General features: G+C 42.7%; 1 protein-coding gene across 1 annotated transcript; it reads left to right on the top strand.

Annotated features, from left to right (window-relative positions):
• Window positions 1-977: 977 nt before the first annotated feature.
• LOC135912006 (nose resistant to fluoxetine protein 6-like) lies at window positions 978-17,395 on the top strand. Its single transcript, XM_065444389.2, has 15 exons — window positions 978-1,236; window positions 6,027-6,235; window positions 6,582-6,702; window positions 7,837-7,924; window positions 8,006-8,088; window positions 8,512-8,688; window positions 9,373-9,466; window positions 11,390-11,473; window positions 12,648-12,813; window positions 13,443-13,525; window positions 13,644-13,766; window positions 13,919-14,039; window positions 14,250-14,436; window positions 15,391-15,533; window positions 17,120-17,395. The coding sequence occupies exons 1-15, from the start codon at window positions 987-989 to the stop codon at window positions 17,315-17,317; spliced, it is 2,127 nt and encodes a 708-aa protein (XP_065300461.2). The 5' UTR covers window positions 978-986; the 3' UTR covers window positions 17,318-17,395.
• Window positions 17,396-19,206: the final 1,811 nt, after the last annotated feature.

Below are 19,206 nucleotides of genomic sequence, written 5' to 3'. Positions count from 1 at the left end.
CAGGTCCATCTTCACGTCTTTTGTTCGAAGTACGCTTAATTTCGTTTTTTTAATAATTAAACGAAATTACTACATTATTGACAACTAAGATGCACAACTGATAGGAACATTTGGTTCCTTTCGCGCACCGTCATTTGGAACTTCTATACCACGTGACCTCTCCCTCCACTTATCCCCAATGTAAGATCGCAAACCGGATATTTAATTCTGATTAACCCCCTCAGCTTTCCCCTTTCTTCTGTCTGCGCATTATGTGGGAGTTTAATTGGGGGAACCTGTGCAGAAACGAAGCACGTTATCGTTCGTGAACGCCGAGATTTCCCAGAACGTTCAGCAAGCTGAGCAGAAAAAAAAAAAATCCTGAAAGGGGAAGAAAGTACCTAACATCAGTTAAAATCACAAAAGAAAAGTGTGCGCAAGAACTTGTAAAGAAAACTGAAATCATTGCTGGCTGTATAGCGAGCAAAGGTTGATGGTCAAAAATTATTCGTATGTATTGTTGTGGCGGAAAACCAACGAACATCCTTTCGTTTCGTTCACTGCGCAAAATGAAATATTCAAGTTTTATGCGACTTGCAACTGGTGCAGCTCAAACCACTGCTGCGGAATGCGTGGTAAAATACAGTAGCCGAGTCAAGGTACAGCAGCGTAAAAAAATTATCGCAGGGATCCACGAGAAGGTGCGTTGATAACGAGTATGAACAATGAGAAAAATGCTACGAACTTAGCATTTGAAGTGCTCGCAAGCGAAACTGCACTCAAATGCAGATCACAAGCCTAGCGATGACAAAGTAAGGCTAGACAGAAAAGAGAAAGGCGGTTAAACCCCACTACACGTATATTTGAATTACATGTTTGACCTGGCGGAAGCAAACAAGCGATGAGTATTTGCAAGGATAAACACAGCAGTTCTTCCGGGTTTCACTCGGGAGGTTTCCCGCCTCTGACTCTTGAGATCTTAGAAAGCTATGCGACACTTTGCTGGAATGACGGCGTCGAAGCTCTTGCTGATTTGGACTGCCTTAATGACGCTTCAACGCTGTTCCACGGATGCAGTTGAAAAGCAGTGGACGAATCTTCAAAGAGACCTAACCGATGTGTCCGACCTGCTACTAAAAAAGGTGTGGCCTGCAGCCTCTGAAGTTGCAGCTGACGGCAACATCAGCGTGCCATGCACATCCGCCTTGTTGAAGATGTTCTCCGCACTGAAGCGCCAGGAGTCATGGGTCATCAAGAGTGAGTATCTCGCACAAAATATAGTTTCTTGCATTGTTGATCCCGGCCAAATCTTCTCTAACTCACACCTTCTACCTACTTTTGAGTGAAAAAAAAAAACGACCTGAAGAATTTGCTGACAGCTGTACAGACATGCAATCGTTAGCTTTGCAGCTTTTTCTCGCTTTTTCATTTGCCCGAAGGTCACGTCACTGCACGCTCTAACTGTTCAAGCTACGTTCCCCGAATCCCGAACTCTTGACGTCATTCCACATTCGTATACTTGAGCACTACGAAGAGAGTGAGACGTCATAAGAAAAATCACCACCCAAGTACTTCGTACACATGGCTAACCAGCGAAGCTGAAACGTGCGGCCCCCATGTTTATCACTAGGTAAATCCCGAAGATTGATTAAACGGCGGCTTGGTAGGCTACCGGATCCTCGAAACGCAGTTGCTGCTAGTGTTCGGCTGCACGAGCCTGTTTTTGTGCCCGGGCTGCAGCATCGGCACGGCGTAGACAAGCTCGTTCGCGGTTCTGCTCGCGGCGTTGCTGATCGAAAGTTGCCCGCTCCTCAGGAGTACGCATGACGTGTGGCCTACCCATTTCGGAGCCGGAGAGAAACTGCTTCGCGTGCGCTCGGCTGCGACGGAGAGCAGCGACGACATCACTGGTGCAGCCAATCACACTCCTCTCTTGTTCTTTCTTTTTTTTTTCGCGCATGCGCATGTGGTTGCGTCGAGGGGTCCTCGGCGTACAGGCGACAGACGGACGGAAGGACGAATCGGCCAGCCATACGCAGCTCCGCTGTAAAAGGCAGGGTGGTTAACCAGGCTTAGCCAAATTGGCTACCCTGTTCTGTAGAAGGGATGACAGGGACTGAAAAATGAGAAAAGGAGCAGAGAAGAGAAGTCCACTGTATGCACGGACACACATGAAATGAAACGTTTATTGTTCAGTTCGTCACAAAAGGTCATATATATATTGGCTGGTGCACGCTGGCGCCTTTTTGTGACTTTGGAAATCGCAGATGCCATGAGCCCATGGTCCCAGTATCGATTCCAAAGATGTGCAATGCATTTTAGTGTGCTAAAATGCCATAGATTAGCAAGAGCTGCTCCATCAGATGAATTCTTTATTTTTTTATTTATGACTGGGATATTTTTAGTATATCTAAATTAGAAAGAGACAGGCGTTGCTAGGTGTTCTGAACAAGTGTGCAAATGTATTACGCTTTAAACGCAAGAAAAAAAGGAAGCTTTGACGAGGCTTAATTACCCGCGGGGCGCATTCGATTTACTTGGCTGCGCAAGCTAATGCTATGCCATTCCTCTTAAAGGTTGTGCCAGGCGGCGAGCACTGGCTTTATCATTAACGTACAAGAGTCTGATGCTGTGCTTGTTGGTACAGAGCTTGACAAACAAATGACGAAACCCAGCCTTTAAGCCGTTAGGAGCACTTTGTCATCTTCGCCTAGTTTCAGCTGCGCCACGAATGTGCCAACGTATTGTACTGCGCTCTACTGCACTGTTTCGAAAAAGCAAAAAAATTGTAATAAAGAAATGCAAGGAGCTTTTGTGGCCTTACGAACCATAGGTGCAGAAGCCTGAAATCGTTAAGTTTAGTAGCCATGAATTCGCTCGAAGCCCTCGACTCAGGAACAAATAAAGCCGCGAAATTATGGGGTTTTACAGTGCCATGTAAACGGTGTAGTGAATAAAAATATATACTGCCCGTACTTAAAGTTGTGACCTGTGTGCTGCTTAAACAAAAACGGTGCTTTAGATAACACGTACGTTGCATACAATGAAAATAGAGACAATTGTACGCATTGGATTAATTTTATAACAATTAGTTAACTACTTCACGAAGGCTTTGGTTCACATAGGTTCCAAAGTGTGCACGTTGGACCTGCATATTTATTTATTTATTTATTTATTTATTTATTTATTTATTTATTTATTTATTTATTTATTTATTTATTTGTTTACATTACCTTACAGGCCCATTGAAAGGCATTGAGTAAGGGCGCCAACAGCAATTACATGACAAAAATAGCAAAGTGCAACATCGTTTTACAATATTGATATACAACGAATTCAGGTTATCACGGAATGTTTCACGATTGGAGATGGATGCAATGTGAACCGGGAGACTGTTCCAATGTGCAATAGCTCTTGGCAGCGGTTATGAGTTAAATGCCTGCGTTTGGCCATGAATGCGCACGAAACTAAGTACGTTGTGAATACGACGAGATGTGCGCACAGGAGCATGAAATGGCAAACAGTGAATGTTCTTACTGTAAACGTACCTGGGAGACAGACATTGCTTCAAATGTTATTGCTTTAAATGCTCAAGGCTCAATTATAACGAATCAGTGAATCATCAGCTAGGTATACCTTTGGATGTAGGGAATGTTGTAACGTAAGAAGCAAAGCTCTTAACACCACGGAAGTATTTTGCGAAACACAAATTTTCCGACGTTTTGTCCACGAAGAGAAAAATAGCAAAGTGCACTACATCGGTTTCGCATGCTATTGGCCACTACAATATTCGATTTAAGGTGTGCGCTAGTGCTACAAAACAAAAACAAAAAATCGTTTTTTTTCATGACACCCATGGTGTGTAGAAATTTGTCCCGTATCTTGCAATATATGCTTAAAAAATAACACCCACATGCACGCCGCCAGCTTCCATAGAATATTCTTCATATGTAAGCAAGCAGTGAAATCTTGATTTGCCTTACGTCTATAAGATAGCGTGCACGTGTAAGCAAGTATTGTTTATGGCCCAACCTATTTCAAGCACCAGCCACAGTGACTCAGTGGTTGCAGCACTCTGCTACTAAGCATGAAGCCGAAGGTTTGATTCTTGGAACATTGACCGCATTCCAATGGCGTGGAAAGCAAAACGTTCGGGAACCGCACTGGGGGAGCAGTTTAAAGATTTGGAGAGGGTCAGAATTAGTCGGGGGATCTCCACCATGGCTTCTCTCAGCCCTGCCTCAATTTGGGATGGTAAATCAATCAATCAATCAATCAATCAATCAATCAATCAATCAATCAATCAATCAATCAATCAATCAATCAATCGATCGATCGATCGATCGATCAAATAATCAAATAACCAATAAATCAAACAACCATCAAATAAATAAGTCAATCAATCAATTGTTTGACTTGATTGATTCACCATTAGTCATCAGAAGAAAGTCGCTGTTCACTAAAACTGCAACTGCTCTCTGAATGTGCAAACATAGAGACACTTGAAAGCGATAATTTTTCGCAGTGACTGCTTCAAGAAACCAGGCAGTTATTTCACGCCACCCATATTTTCGCCCACTTTTAATTACTTCGTCCAATTTCTGAATATCTCGCTCTCAACAACAAAGCGGTGTGCCATGGGCAACAAAAGCTTACGGGACTCATTATTTTCGAAACAACTGAATTCGCGGAAAGCCTCAGTATATAGCATCAAATTCAGAGTTGCTGTTTGCTGTAGGCTGCGTTACCAACGCAGTGATCTATAAAGTTAGAAGCTGCATGGCGTTAACAAAGCAGAAATCCAAAATATTCGTGGAAGCCATACCCCGTAAGTTTTTGACGCTAACTTTACATACACTTCGCTTCAATGTTTACGCAGTACCTAGTCAAAATACTATTACAGCGAAGCTGTACATGGCTAGCCGATTCGTCCATCCGTCAGTCGCCTGTGCGCCGAAAACTCCTCCGGTGCAATCTCATGCGCATACGCGAAAAGAAAGAAATAAAGAGAAAAAGAGTCGCGCAATTGCCCGGACCAGTAGTGACGTCGCTGCTCTCCGTCGTAGCCGAGCATGCGCGCAGTAGTTTCTTTCCGGCTCCGAAATGGGTAGGCCACACGTCATACGAACTCCTGAGGAGCAGGCAGCTTTCAATGAGCAACGCCACGAGCAGAAATGGAAACGAGCTCATCTACGCCGTGCCGATGCTGCAGCCCGGGCACAATAAAAGGCTCGTGCCACCGAGCGCAAGCAGGAATTGGTACTGAGGGTCCGGCCGCCTACCAAGCCGTCATTTAATGAACCATCGGGATTAACCCAGTGTCAAACTTCGGGGCCGCACGTTTCTGCTTTGCTGGTTAAGCATCTCTATGGAGTGCTTGGGTGGTGATTTTTTGCATGTCAGCCAGCAATAATTGTATTCCGTAAATCGCGTTCGTGTACTACGGGTATTTTTACTCGCGTTAAAAAGGCTGGTCTCGTTTTTTACAAATATAGATAGATTACATACAGCGATCGATGAGAAGCATGCTGGGCCCCTAAACCAAAGGTCCCTGAATTGAAACAAAGCTCTGCTGTACGTTTATTTTCTTTATACAGTAATACATGAATTTATGGCTGTGGTATAAACTAAAGAGTGCGGAAGTTAACAAACTAAACAATTTAACAAAATTGTTGGTCAATTTATCAGCCTATTCATGCTGTAATTATTCTCTTAAAGAACTATCCTAGGTGCCATGTTGAATGTGCAACCTGAGAAAAGGAAACACTATGGTTTGCGCGTTTTTTTTATTGAAGTAAATATTAGGAGAGGTTGGCTCCTTTTTGGTGGCACCGGCTACTCCTTGTCACTTGGCAAAGGAAACAAATTTGCGTAATAAGGGAGAATAGCGACACGAAATATGGCACTCAGTAGAACACTGGATGAATACTGAGTGCCATATTTCGTGTCGCTATTCTCCGTTTATCTTGTTGATCATGCAAGTACATGACTCCTCAAGAAGCTCACTTTTCTTTTCTTTTTTTCCGTTTCTATTCCTGCTTCTTCAGTGGTCCTTGCCAATGGCTTCATGCCTAGCAACCTACTCGAAGGTGGAGTAGTGAACCTCGGAGGCTACGAACAATGCCTGCACACCGTAGCCCACGGCCGGAATGGTGACGCCTACATCAAGGGCCAATATTGCTCGCTCTTTTTGCAGCCACCTCGTCATGCAATGGAAGAAATTGTTCGCCGTTTTAACCAAGATGGAGACTTGCAGGCAAGGAATCACCACTACGTAGGGAAACTTTGACAATACGCAGCGTACTCGCAACGCTTGGATTTCGGAGAAACGATAACTCATTATCAGTCAACTCATTAGCAGGAACAGTAACTCAGCTATTGCTTTGGGAAAATGTACAAACGGGCATCAGTATTTTAGGAGGCTTCAGAAAGGGCGACACTCGTTTTTGATATTTTAGTTCTTGGCACCTATGAAACATTAAAAAAAAAGATTATTGTTAACATGGCATGGTGCGCATCGACATTGGTTCTACCTGTTCTCAGCTGCAGTCTTTAGCTTCTACATGGCATAGTTTCCAAAAGCGCAACATACATCTTTTCAGGGTCGCTTCAGCCCCTTGATAGCCACGGCGGACACGAAGAGTGGAAGACAGAGCGTGCGTATCGGTATTTGCACGCCGTCTGCCTGCACAGTCGCTGACCTGAACGCACTGGTCTCGGGTGGTATGGTTGTTCGGTTCAGTTTCTTATTTATCCAATACTGAGAGCATTATTCTCAGTAATGCTTTTGTGTATGGTAACATTAAAATATGCTATCTGGTAACACGAAATCAAATTCTAACGGGAAGAATAATAATATAGTAATATTACAGCAGTCATAAAAGGGATAGTTGAGTAATTCTGCTGTCAAGGGGCATGACGCGCTGTTTCATTCACTCTGATGGTTGCAATGCACCAAGATATTCGACGTCTATATTTTCAAACGAAAAGCAACACACGCAGGGCCGAATACATCTAATATTTGTTACGCTATGAGCTTGCTCTTTTACGCGAATGTATGACAATAATTTTTTTGTTTCAGCTATTTTTCGTGCAGGGCAAGTTACCCCATCAATTTGCACATATTTTATAATGGATGGCCGGGATACATATATATGTAGCTGACTGCTGCCATACAAAAAATTCAGCATCAGGAGAAAAAAGTTTCCATTTCAATGGTTTACTAATCAAGGCGAGCAAGTGTGCATGCTGGTGAAAAAAAAGTCGCGTAATAATTTCATGTCACCACAGTTCATCCTACTGTAGCATCAGTTCTACGAGTACAGCCAGTTCGAACAACCTAAAGAAAATGATTATTTGTAATAGTTTACCTAAAACACTTTATAACCAATTACAACCAGCTAGCATCAGGCGTCAGTATACAAGATGCCCAAATAAAATGTTTTCGCTTTATAACAAACTTCAACAACAAAGAAACGAATTACCACTGCAGTGATATTGTAGATTAACGCACAGAGAGAGACCACACACCTCCTGCAGCAGGTACTTCATTGCTTACCCATTAGAACCCTTCGAAGCTGTGGTTTACGACAAGGCTATGCCAATGGAGGGTGGGGGAGGCTGAAAGTGCAGTCAGTAGGCCAAATAGTAAATGCAAATAATAAAGTGAGAGAGTATACTGCACGGACGCTTTGTGCAATAAATGAAGTTGTGTGTGTGTGCTCCTTTCTTACAGTGCCTGTTATCCCTTATTTTTCCTTTTGCTGCGCCTTGCTTTCAAAATCGTACTGGATATTCCACTTCTGAGCGCTACCACGTTGCTGCGATTGGTGGACTAACACATTACGACTGTCTTAGTTTTACAGCAATACGGGATTCAGGCTTCCGTGAAAGGGTGCAGGTCCGGCGAAGTGAAAGCGTGGACTTGGGCACAGGTGTTATCAGTGTGAGAAAACTGTCAAAGGAAAACACCAGACAGTCGCTAAAAGAGCATGCGCTGACTTGCGGCATTTTCTACTTTGCGCAGAACGATTCTTTCGACACTCGTCTGCATGGTGCTTGTGGCCACTGCAATTGAAAAGTGGAGCACGGACCACGAGTGCTTGTCAGGTAGGGCGCGCACTTTCTCATAACAATCTACACACAGAATAAAACATGACTTTACGACTAATATAACTCGCATGGCAGGCATATTTACCGCCAGTGGTTGCAACAAGCAAGTAGGCCGCCATCGTCGGATGTTGCTCGTGCATGGCAGAAGTAGCCTTCTTCATTGAATATTGCGGCCACCAAAAGTGACCTGGATTACCTATGAGCACATGCGACGCCGCTACCCTAACCAACATGTTGTCATGATGACAAAACAAGTCTACCTGTTAAACTGTTAAAGGCGTTGGTCGTCCTTTCAGATCAATTTTAACTCAATTCAACGCCCTATTTCACTTCATGAATTCCATCGTTTGGCCTTCCACGTGTACTTTTGCTACGAGTGCAATTTTTTGAATGTTTACTTTGTCTTGCGTTACCTGACAGGGTCATTATTGAAGACGGTAATGATTTTTTCCGCAATATCGAATACGAGAACGCTCCTGAAGACAGAAAATACAGGACTGAACCAATCCCTCCTATTTTTGAGCGGCCTGAAAGTATTTTGTGCCTACTGGGTTTTGCTCGACCACGAGTACATCGCCCTTCAGGCAGAATTTTTGCGTAAGTATCATCATTTTGAAAAGATTTCAGCCAATCCCTCTCGTCGTTTGTAAGATTTGTATCTGGCTTTGCGAAGTGACGCTGCCCCTTCAAAAACTGCCCAAATTTTGATACAGATTCGTGAGCGTGTGCATCTGAGTACGGCGTTAGAAGTACAAAAGTGCGAAATGTCTAGGTCCCGTTCATTCAGCCGGCCCACTGGGATGGCTTTTTGCAGTGGCATGTTTGTATTTTACGCTTGAGAACGCAGTCGACAGATGGCTGCAGGGACGCAGCTGCGTTGCTGCAGAACCGGCAAACCTGTCGGTAAAATATTGCTCACCTACTGATATTATTGCGACTTTATTAAGCGGTAGTAGCAGGCTCTTAAACGTCCGTTCGGTAGCTTAAAGCGTGGACAGGGACTTTGGGTCATCTGAAAATAAGACGCTACAATTTTTGTAAAAAAGACAAGGTCCAGCAGGTTACTTGACTCCCTTAGTATAAGTCTCAAACATATGCACACCACGCTCGATTATTTCCATCATTATTGCAGAACTTAACGTAAAAATTGGTGTAATTGTCTATAAATAGACCACATACGACAGAAAAGGTTCCGAAACACAAAACAGTCAACACTTCCTTTTTTAGGCCAATAAATTATGTTAAGAAATTATAGATTTTATTCTGTTTGTTTTTCCATAGACAGCCCATTTGAGTTGATGCGATTGTCATCGAAGCCTTGGTTTCAATTTGTCACCAACGGCGTCTTAAGTGTGGCGACGTTTTTCTACATGAGGTGAGTCATTGACTTTAGTAGTGCTGCGTAGTGACAGTATTGCCCAGCACGAGGAATGTGGGCCGAACACATAGTGTTCGCAGCCATATTTCCCTATAAACGAGAAGAAATCACATATTCATGTGCTACAATACAAACCACAATGCAGTTTTTCCTAGAAGCGCGCGTGAATCTCAATTTGCAGCTTCGTGCTACTCTCGGGTAGAACGTATTTCCTTTGAGGAAGCTCAGAAGCGCGCGCCACCAAGCAAAGAATTAGTGCGCAAAAATGACGGCCAATAAGACTTTTGAGTGTATATAGATTTAACGTTCTTAGTGCGGCAGACTAGTGTTTGAGTTCGCAACTTTGCAACAGCTTGTTGAAGTGTGGTCTATGTTAGGCGCACGGTGCGCGCTTATGCTTTAATACTGCTCCAACACAATAAAGACTTGACACTAGGGCATGTTAGTACTGTCTGAAAGTGAGACAATAAACGCAAACAATATGGTAAATATCATTAATACACTTGCAAATTTGCTAAGAAATGGACAAACTGATCCGGCCTACGTGAACCAACCTCACAAAAGGGGCCGAAAGTGAAAAAAAAGAAATATCACCGGGTTCCCGCGATTATTTCATTCCCTTAACTCAATCAGTACGAAGAGAAATTATGGGTCACATACACCTGGACACATTTGGGGAATATCGGGAGATGTTAAGAAGAGCCCTTCGAAACACCTGGAGAACATTGGGATAAGTTTAGTGCCACCGAATACTCGGAAACTCCTGGACAAGTCTAAGAGGCTGCCCAATAATTTCAAGAAGCATATAATTTCATTAGGAGATCTTGGAGGGCTAGCAGGTGCATTTCTGTTAGCAACGATAGATTGTGCAAATAAACGCTAAACCACACAATGAAACATGCACAAGATAAGCGCACACTACCAACCGAGTTGTCTTAGCGCTCAATCGTCTGAGCGGCCATTGTGCCACTTAACATCAAGCATACATTTAGAGTTTCAGTATTTACAGTAAAATATGTGGTGCACCGCAACACACATATCGCAACAAAGATAATGTTCCAGATTGCTAGGCAGTACATGAAAATGAATCGGTAACGATTTATACCTGCACTTCCTGCGACCAACAATGATGAAATAAGCACCGAAAAAAAATAAACAGCGCACTTTTCAACTACACGAAGTGGATCGTGTGATGAAATAATGTATTGTGTAAGTGTTATGCAATAATGCATTGCTGCACATCTCTAAAACAAAGCACTAGCTCTTCCGTTAGAATTTTCCGAGGTTGTGCTCGTACTGCATGAAAACAGATGTTTTACTCAGAGGAGTGTCTTTACAAGCTTACCGAATACTATAGTTACTTTGACTCCCTTGAATGAGTCTGCCAACGAGTTTTTGCGAATTGTAACTCCTGCGCTTGCCTGCAGATGCGAATTTTATTTCCTGTGCGCTGAACCCTTTAATGTAGTAAATGACTCCGTTACACTAGATCAAATAAAAGTTTGGATTCTACTATTACTAATCGATATCAATAAGGATGAAGCACAGACGTCCCATGGGTCATGTCATGGGCAGAACACATAGGCCGTGGTACGTTAAATTAACAGAATGGGTGCTAGGACATAGAAACGCAATCGAGGACGGCAGAGAATTAGGTGGAATGATAAGGCCAGGAAACTTGCCATTATTGATTAGGCTCACTCGAAGTAAAAACTACACTATTGGCGTTTGGCGAAATATTTCATTATTATATAAATAGACCTAAAGAGATGGTGGCGACGATGAACACGAAACAAAAGTGTCTTAATTATAGTTTACGTGCCAACTGTTGTGCTTTCCATTGCTGCAGCTATGGTTATTTTCCTGTTTCCTTACTACTGAGTTTTATTGTTACAATGCTCACTCTTTTATCTACGACAGTGGTTTTGCCTTGTCATTCTCCATGGCTGGCTCACTTTCAAGCATACGTTCGTGTGCAGTGGCAATCGCTCGTAGGTACATAAGGTGAGCACTTTTTTTTTCGAATACAACACGTGATGTGTGCTCTAAATTACCAATTTAGTACTTCCTATGTTTCCTTCCGCTTGTTATTTTACCCATGGTGTGTGTGGCCGAGCGCATGAAAACTTGAACGTTACGTTTTAATTCACTACTTCTACATAATTATTACAAAAGCTAGCTATATTTAACTTTTCAAGTTTTCTTACCCTTCTACCGCGCTGTCCTCATTAAAAGTAAGCAAAACATAAGCTACGACTGCACATCTCAGGCTTCTGTCACATTTATCCCATTCCTGCGTTCCTAATTACACAACCTACTCACTTCGGAAGAACTGTCATGGCTAATTGTTGATTGCGGTAGTATTTGACACTGCTACATAGCGAAAGCATTTGCATCACGAATTTTAGGAAATAATAATTTCCGATAAGTTCTGACGAATGATTCCAGTAATCTGGAGCTCCATCTCTACGTATACCGTAGAGGTAGTTTGATACGGACAGAACGAACCCTGGTCGAAAGCAGATCTTTTTCTTCATTTTCATTTGTAAATTTTCTATTCTGTCTATAAACGCAATTTGTTTTAACACTTGGAAGGAGACGAAAAATAGGCCACAGCCTCATCGACGTCTTTGAAGCCGCGATATTTCACACTGTGAATTTAAAGTATTAAGCTAACAGGCACATGTGATATGTACAATGCGGAGCTTGTTATTGGTGTACACCTTTGCGACCGTTCATGGCAAAGGGGCCTGTTGGCGTTCTTAATCAGGGCTGTGTGCCGTTGCGAGAGATGGAAAGGCAAACAGTTTACAGCATTTGCAACGCATGCTCCTTTGTATTTTTGTGTTCCCGCATGAAAGAGAATGACGTGATTCGTATTGCGACCTGATGCGTCAATAATATGATCTCTAGAGGTGCACGTCAGCAATCAGGTTTTACGTCAGTGTGAGAGCGCGGGCTTCAGCAATGACGTGTAAAGCACGGCTGCAGTTTATGTTGTCCGTTGGCGCTACATTCTAGTGGCTTACTCCACAATTCGTGATGGCTTTAGATAATAACTAACAGCTGCATTGTGCGGCGATTACTGTTTGCACGCGTGCCACAACGGGAGACATACCGTTTAAAGCTTGTGGATGAATAGTATGCCGAAGTACGCTGGCTGCCCATCGTCGTCCAGGTTGACGTGTCCAGTAATGGTGGTTGTGCTCATGGCGTTCCTCGTGCCCCTAATTGCCGACGGCCCTGCCGATTCGGAACTGCTGCCCCAGCAGTTGAGTGGCTGCTACACCAACTGGTGGGCATTATTGGTGCACGTTAACGACTTCATGCCTCGAGACCAAATGGTAAGCGATTTATTGCCGTCAGTTGTAGACCATGCAAATGAGCCGCCACACCAGCGCGGGACCATGAAACACCGGACTCAGCAACCTGTAAAATGACTCAGCAGTTTTAAGAAATTTAATCCGGACAGCCATTCAGGCATGACCAAACTGTGAATATAGCGAATATAGCCCACAGTGAATATAGCTTTCTACAGTTAAACATGAACGAAAACGTTCGTGTGCCTATAGTTATGTTTACGTTGAAGAATACGAGTTGATCAGCATTAATATAAAGCCGACTTCTCCCATATACAGCGCCTCACATAGCCAATGTCTTGCTTTGGAACGTTATACTTTATCAGTCAATCAATATCCCCAACTTAGTGTGGTTACCCGCTTTCACTAAGGAAACATGGAAACTGCATTTCGCTGGCACAGGAAGTGAGAAATTGTCCAATTATAACTGCAAATGAATGATCGAAAGAACATATTGTCAAGCCCAATCCCCATCCTTCTCTCTAGGGCAAGCGAAGGTATTAGTAACTTTGCAGCAATAGTATTAATATTCCCATGTGGTTGCCAACGAAAAATAAGCGGCAACATGCGCCTTTAACGTTACGTGTTGCTCTATTTTTTATTGTCAATTACAGTGCCTAACCCACCTTTGGTACGTTGCTGCTGATATGCAGATATTTGTAGCCGTCGCCCTCCCGCTGGCGGTGCTTCTGAATAGGTATGATATTACTCAGTTGCCGTAGAAGATAATAATAGAGTCATAACCGCGGGTATCTAGCCACCTTTCTCGCGTCCTCCACCCCTCCTCCTTCTTCTAACCTATTTCTTTTTTTCAGGAATAAGAAAGCCGGCTTTGTTGTGGCTTTCGTGACATGTGCAGCGTTCGCTAGTTTAGCTGCGGCGCAAACTTATCTTTGGCAGCTGTTCCACGGAATCACCTTCGGAAACAGTGATGTGAGGTATTGGCCATCTTGTCACTCTTGAAAAAGACGTCACGTCGCCGAAGAATGCAGAACAGTTCTCAGCGCGAAATTAAACGGACAATTTAAGTTTGCAGAGACGTGATCTTGAGGCTTCATCCGCGACTAATTATTGTTTTCTCCACTCTTAGGCGATTTTCGAACACGCTGGAATACGTTCATTTCAAGCCATTTGTCCACATCCCAACGTACGTCTGCGGTACTGTCTGTGGCTTTCTCGCAAACAGACTGAAAGGAAAGCTACTGCACAAGGTAGTACACATAAGCCACGACGGGTGTCAGAAACGCATACAACAGTGTGCAAGCGCTGGGACATGGGCATGGTCGTCTAAGTGCGCCGCTGCTGCATGTTGCTCTTACACACTGCACTCATATACCGAGTGTACAAGAATTTTCAAAACGGCTTAATTAGCTGAAGGAGTTTATTTGCTCTAGCTCAAAATGTCATTCTTTCCATTACAGAAAACAGAAGCTCTTCTTTGGGTGCTGTCGGCCTGTCTCCTGTGCTCGGTTATGTTTGTGACGATTCCGTGGAATGGAGGTCGCTTCCCCGCTGACTCTGTTATTGCCCTGTACGGAGGCTTCCACAGACTTGTCTGGGCACTGGGTCTGTCTTGGCCCTTCATTGCCTGTGCGACTGGAAAAGGAAGTGCGTGAGCTGCTTATACACACCTGTGCTTTTCTCTGGCCCCAATACCTAATTTGTAGACTACGCCAGGAAAATGGCAGCATTTGGAACGCTGAACGTGTGTGTTTACGGTCACTTATCGCACTCAAGTCTTGTTCCCTGCTTTTCTTGACCCTGCGCAGAGTGTCTGTGTAGAGTACACAGAGCTCTTGCCTTCTAATTTCTTTAAGCAAACGTTCTGATGCTCTCTCTCTCTTCCTCTGTCTGAAATGATAAAAACGTGGTCAGGAAACTGATTGTATCGGTGAGACGGGCCCAGGAGCTGCCAGTATGCGTCGATATCTATATTTGTCACTCGTATTAAATACGCGAAAGCGCTTACGGACTTCTACGCCAATTCGCATACGCTTTAAAAACAAAAAAAAAAATGACTGTACTTGAGATTGCAGCTTGCCTTAAAGACAACCCCATTTAGTTATTCTACTGCTGTTATTTTAACTTCTTTAGATAACTATTGGCAGAAGCATTGCTAAAAAGTGTATATGAACAAACGCAAAATCAAATGAATTGAAACGTTTCGAGACTATGTGGCAGTATTGGCGTAATGCTAACTGCGGTAGATTTTAGCAATGTTATCAGCGGAACGCGGTTGAACCATAGCCTAAACCATCCATAAATTAAGTGCAGCCTAGTCATTGAGATCTGGAAGCAAAATAGGAGAGGCCATAATGTGAGAGAAAGGCACTCGAAGTGGCGTGCCGAGTCAGAGAGATTTTGCCTTTTTCATGGCCTCTAGAACGCTGAAGTGTTTATGGCCATCATCGGCGTTGTGCAGGTATTGATCTTTTGGTGCATAGCTAGCTGCACGTTGCGTACGTTTAGACACGTGCATGTAAAGATGTGTATTTTGCATCCTTTTCCCCTCTGTGAGCTTACATTGGCTTCTTCTTTTTCTTTTTAATTCTTTCTACGAAGGTGTCCTTTACAAATTCCTGGCATGGAAGGCGTTCCTACTGCTGTCACGGCTCACCTATGGAATTTACCTCACGCACCTTCTTTTTAATCTGCTGCGCATGGCCAATACAAAGACACCGATAAATGTGGACGAGTTTTTGCAAGTATGTGTTGCAGCTTATGCGTAGGTTTGCAAGCGCTGTTTACGAGGCTACTGCGGGAGCCTCATAGAATCAGCTTGACATTCTTGAACAGCTTGACCTAAGCAAATAATATTGGAATATAAGCCTATATATATATATATATATATATATATATATATATATATATATATATATATATATATATATATATATATATATATATATATATATGCAAGGAACGACACGATGCATGCGACGATTCTCGGCCAATAAATAAGTGGCAGGGGAGTAAACCAATTAAATAAACACACGTACTGAAAGAGAGATTTGTAGGTACCTTAATGAATATAAGAAACAGACAAGCTTCTTGCCCAACGCGTTCCCTTATTCTTGTTTAAGTAGGGGCGGACGAACATTATTAGTTTTGAATACGAATTGACTACATTCTAACTATTCGTGTCCGTATTTGAGAAGGAAATATTCTTTATTTTCGAATTTTCAAAGCTAACCAAATATTTCGTAACAACCGACTGTTAAATTCTCATTAATACTTTCCGTCTGCTACATAAAACATTGCAAATTATCACATGTAAAGCATTGAGTAAAAATTTTTTAGCAATGCAGAAACAAAATGGGCTGTGCAAGATTTGTGTTAGTTTTCGCAATGAAAGCCTACATGATAATCTGGGATTTTTATTGTAGTCTGTTAATTAGTATTTACGGCAGTCTAGTTATTTAAGTAGTTTTACCTGTTAGTCTTCAACCTGTGATGTTTTCTTTCCAACAGGCCCTTTTACATGTGTTTAGGGTACGCATGTCTTTCAGGAGCTTTTTTTTTTCCACACAAGTTCTCTTCCATTTTAAGGGAACGGTCGACTTAGCCTTTTTCTAAAAGTCATAGAGCAACCATTCTCACTTGGAAAGTTATTTCGGAACCAGTTTCTGAAGTTGTTGAGAGGCTAGTCATGCAATTTTAATGACAATTAATGATCTTGTGCTTAAAGTTGATAATTTGCTCCCAATTCTTAGCTGTATTTTTTGCTCTATTCAGTGCCTCTTAATACCGAAGTAAATATTCGTTCTGTAAATATGTGAGTTCACGTTTTGTTATTCGACACTTGATGCAATATTCGATACTTCCTATTCGTATTTGATTAGTATTCGAAAAAAGTTGATATTCGCAAGGCAGTCAGACTGAAATGTGTCAAACGAACTAATGACTTTAGAGGCGTCCAGTCTGGAAGTTTTTAAATAAAGCACTATTTGAAACCAATTCAAGCTTACATTTCAAAAATTCATCACGGAATCAGAGCTACTGTGTGTGACGCCACAGTTCTTATGATAACATCGATATCAGCTGTGTCTGCATTAAGGTTAAGGCTTAAAGGAATCCAAAAAAGTTATTTCTTGCCATGTCGGTGATGCTTTAAGTCAAGTACAGTGAGACAGATGGCAGGACGTAACAATAACTTATCGCCGATCCGAAGTACTACATTCGCGGTGAACCGATATACAAAGCAGCGTGTCAGTCATATTCATGTAAATTGAGAACAAGTGGACACTAACATTATGTAAAACTGAGCTGTTTTCCTGTGGCATCTTTTCAGCTGAGGAATTCCATTGGAACGTTTGGCCTCAGCGTTGCGTTGGCCTACGTGCTGTACATAATTTGCGATGGCCCAACACAGCAGATAGAAAGATGTATTTTCAGGAAGACCACTAGCTCTCGTGCTAAAGTTTCTCCTCAAGAAAATGAAACTGCAACAATACCATCCTCTGATGTAGTGAGCAATGGCACCGCCTAAACTCAAGGGGTCGCGTTTGTTCTCTCATTTCACATGTCCGGAGTGTTGTAAGTACTTGATTATTCAATAAATTACAAGGTTATAGAAATCTAATGTTTATTTTTGCTCTTATTTCATTATCGATAATGTTCTAAGTGTACGTGAAGTCGCCAACGAGCGTTTACGGGGCGTGGCTTCCATAACCAAGCAAACAACCGACCGACCGACCGACCGACCAACCGACCGACCCAACAAACAAACAAACAAACAAACAAACAAACAAACAAACAAACAAACAAACAAACAAACAAACAAACAAACAAACAAACAAACAAACAAACAAACAAACAAACAAACAAACAAACAAACAAACAAACAAACAAATAAACAAACAAACAAACAAACAAACAAACAAGCAAACAAGCAAACAAACAAACAAAAGAAATTCTAGCCAGTTACAGCGCGAAGTGTGTAAATAAATGGAATAATGTGTTCAGCGCGTATATTTCATATATTGCGTACTAATGCTTTCTGAAACTTCTAAAAAATTTAATTTTATAATTTTACGTGCCTTAAACCACCATCTGATTATGAGGCACGTCGTAGTGGGGAGCTCCGCAGTATTTTGACCACCTGCAGTTCGTCAATGTGCACCCAATGCACGATACACGGGCTTTTTTGCATTTCGCGCCCGGCGAAATGAGGCCGCCGCGGCCGGGCCTCGATCCCGCGGCCGAGAAAACTTTTTTTTATCATTAAATGTATTTAAAGAGAAGTTGGTGCCTATGTGTGCCGCCGGCTACTCCTCTTCTCTTACATGATAGTTATCGCCGGAAAGTTGTCAACAATCACAAAAGTGGACTAATAAACATGTGCACATGAGCGAGCACTCCCGTAGTAAGTCTCAGTACTGCAATAGAAATAAATGTTCGCGCAACAGAAAAGTTCACATAGCATAAATACTCACAAAACCGAAGTGTTCACACGCAATACATGAGTTAACACAGCATAAATGTTCACAAAACCAAATTGTTCTTTTCTTATTGCATTTCTCCAATGACCAATGTTCGCGTCTCCACCACAGATGTTAGGCGTCATAACGACGTCATAGTCACGGTGATGCCGAACCAAGGACGGCGCTTAGAAGAGAGAAGCTTTGTGAATACGGCCCTTTCTTATTTAGGCTGTGTGCACAGGCTTCGCTGAAAATAATTTTAAAGCGAAACTTTGCTTGCCAACCATCCCCCGGTTTCTCCTGGGTCGGTCTGCCGGTCGATCGATCGGTTGGTCGCTGGTAAGGTTCGCGCCGAGTGAACTTCTATTGCTTCTTAAAAAAAAATGAAAGAAAAGCGCGTCCGGTGGTGGGATTCTAACCACAGCTGTTTATTTAGCTGCTTAATTCCGAAGCTAAATCCAGGCAAGTCTCTATTTGATTTGACATTATATGACCCGACTTGCGCATTCAATATGTGTGAGGAAAGTAGTCGAAATAATATATAGACACGTGTACTTGTTTTTCTTTTCCGGGTGACCGCTTTTTACCCACTAATAAATATTATCGCACAGCGCAGGACGCGCCTTCATGTATCGGCAGTTTCTCGAATGTTATCGATGGTTCTTTTTACTGTTTCGTGTCACCGAACCTTGTGTAGTCTGATTTCATGTGTGCGCGATGTGAATGGTGTATAACTTTCTGGAAGACGCGCGGGCACAAGCGATTACTCTGGAACCTCGACGACTCATGTACAAAAACCGACGCGCTTGCTCCGCAGGTCAGATTTTCGACGATCGCCGACTGTGTTCGCCGCTTTCGTTGAGCTTTGAGCCTGTTTTGTGAGCACCAGGTTCACCCAATAAATTTAGTTTCGCCATTTACAGTTTTGTTGCTGTATCCTCGACCGTCACTATTA

Source organism: Dermacentor albipictus, chromosome 1 (assembly GCF_038994185.2).
Source record: "Dermacentor albipictus isolate Rhodes 1998 colony chromosome 1, USDA_Dalb.pri_finalv2, whole genome shotgun sequence".
Classification (NCBI taxonomy): Eukaryota; Metazoa; Arthropoda; class Arachnida; order Ixodida; family Ixodidae; genus Dermacentor; species Dermacentor albipictus.
The sequence above is the reverse complement of the archived record's forward strand: the minus strand, read 5'-3'. Positions and strand labels throughout refer to the sequence as shown.

Bases quoted from the DNA above. Each gene is read 5' to 3' on its own strand.
- LOC135912006 (XM_065444389.2), top strand. From the start codon at position 987: ATGACGGCGTCGAAGCTCTTGCTGATTTGGACTGCCTTAATGACGCTT. The intron at 6,236-6,581 runs GCAAGGAATCAC...ACATCTTTTCAG, and splicing joins ACCAAGATGGAGACTTGCAG to GGTCGCTTCAGCCCCTTGAT. The intron at 8,089-8,511 runs GTAGGGCGCGCA...GTTACCTGACAG, and splicing joins GGACCACGAGTGCTTGTCAG to GGTCATTATTGAAGACGGTA.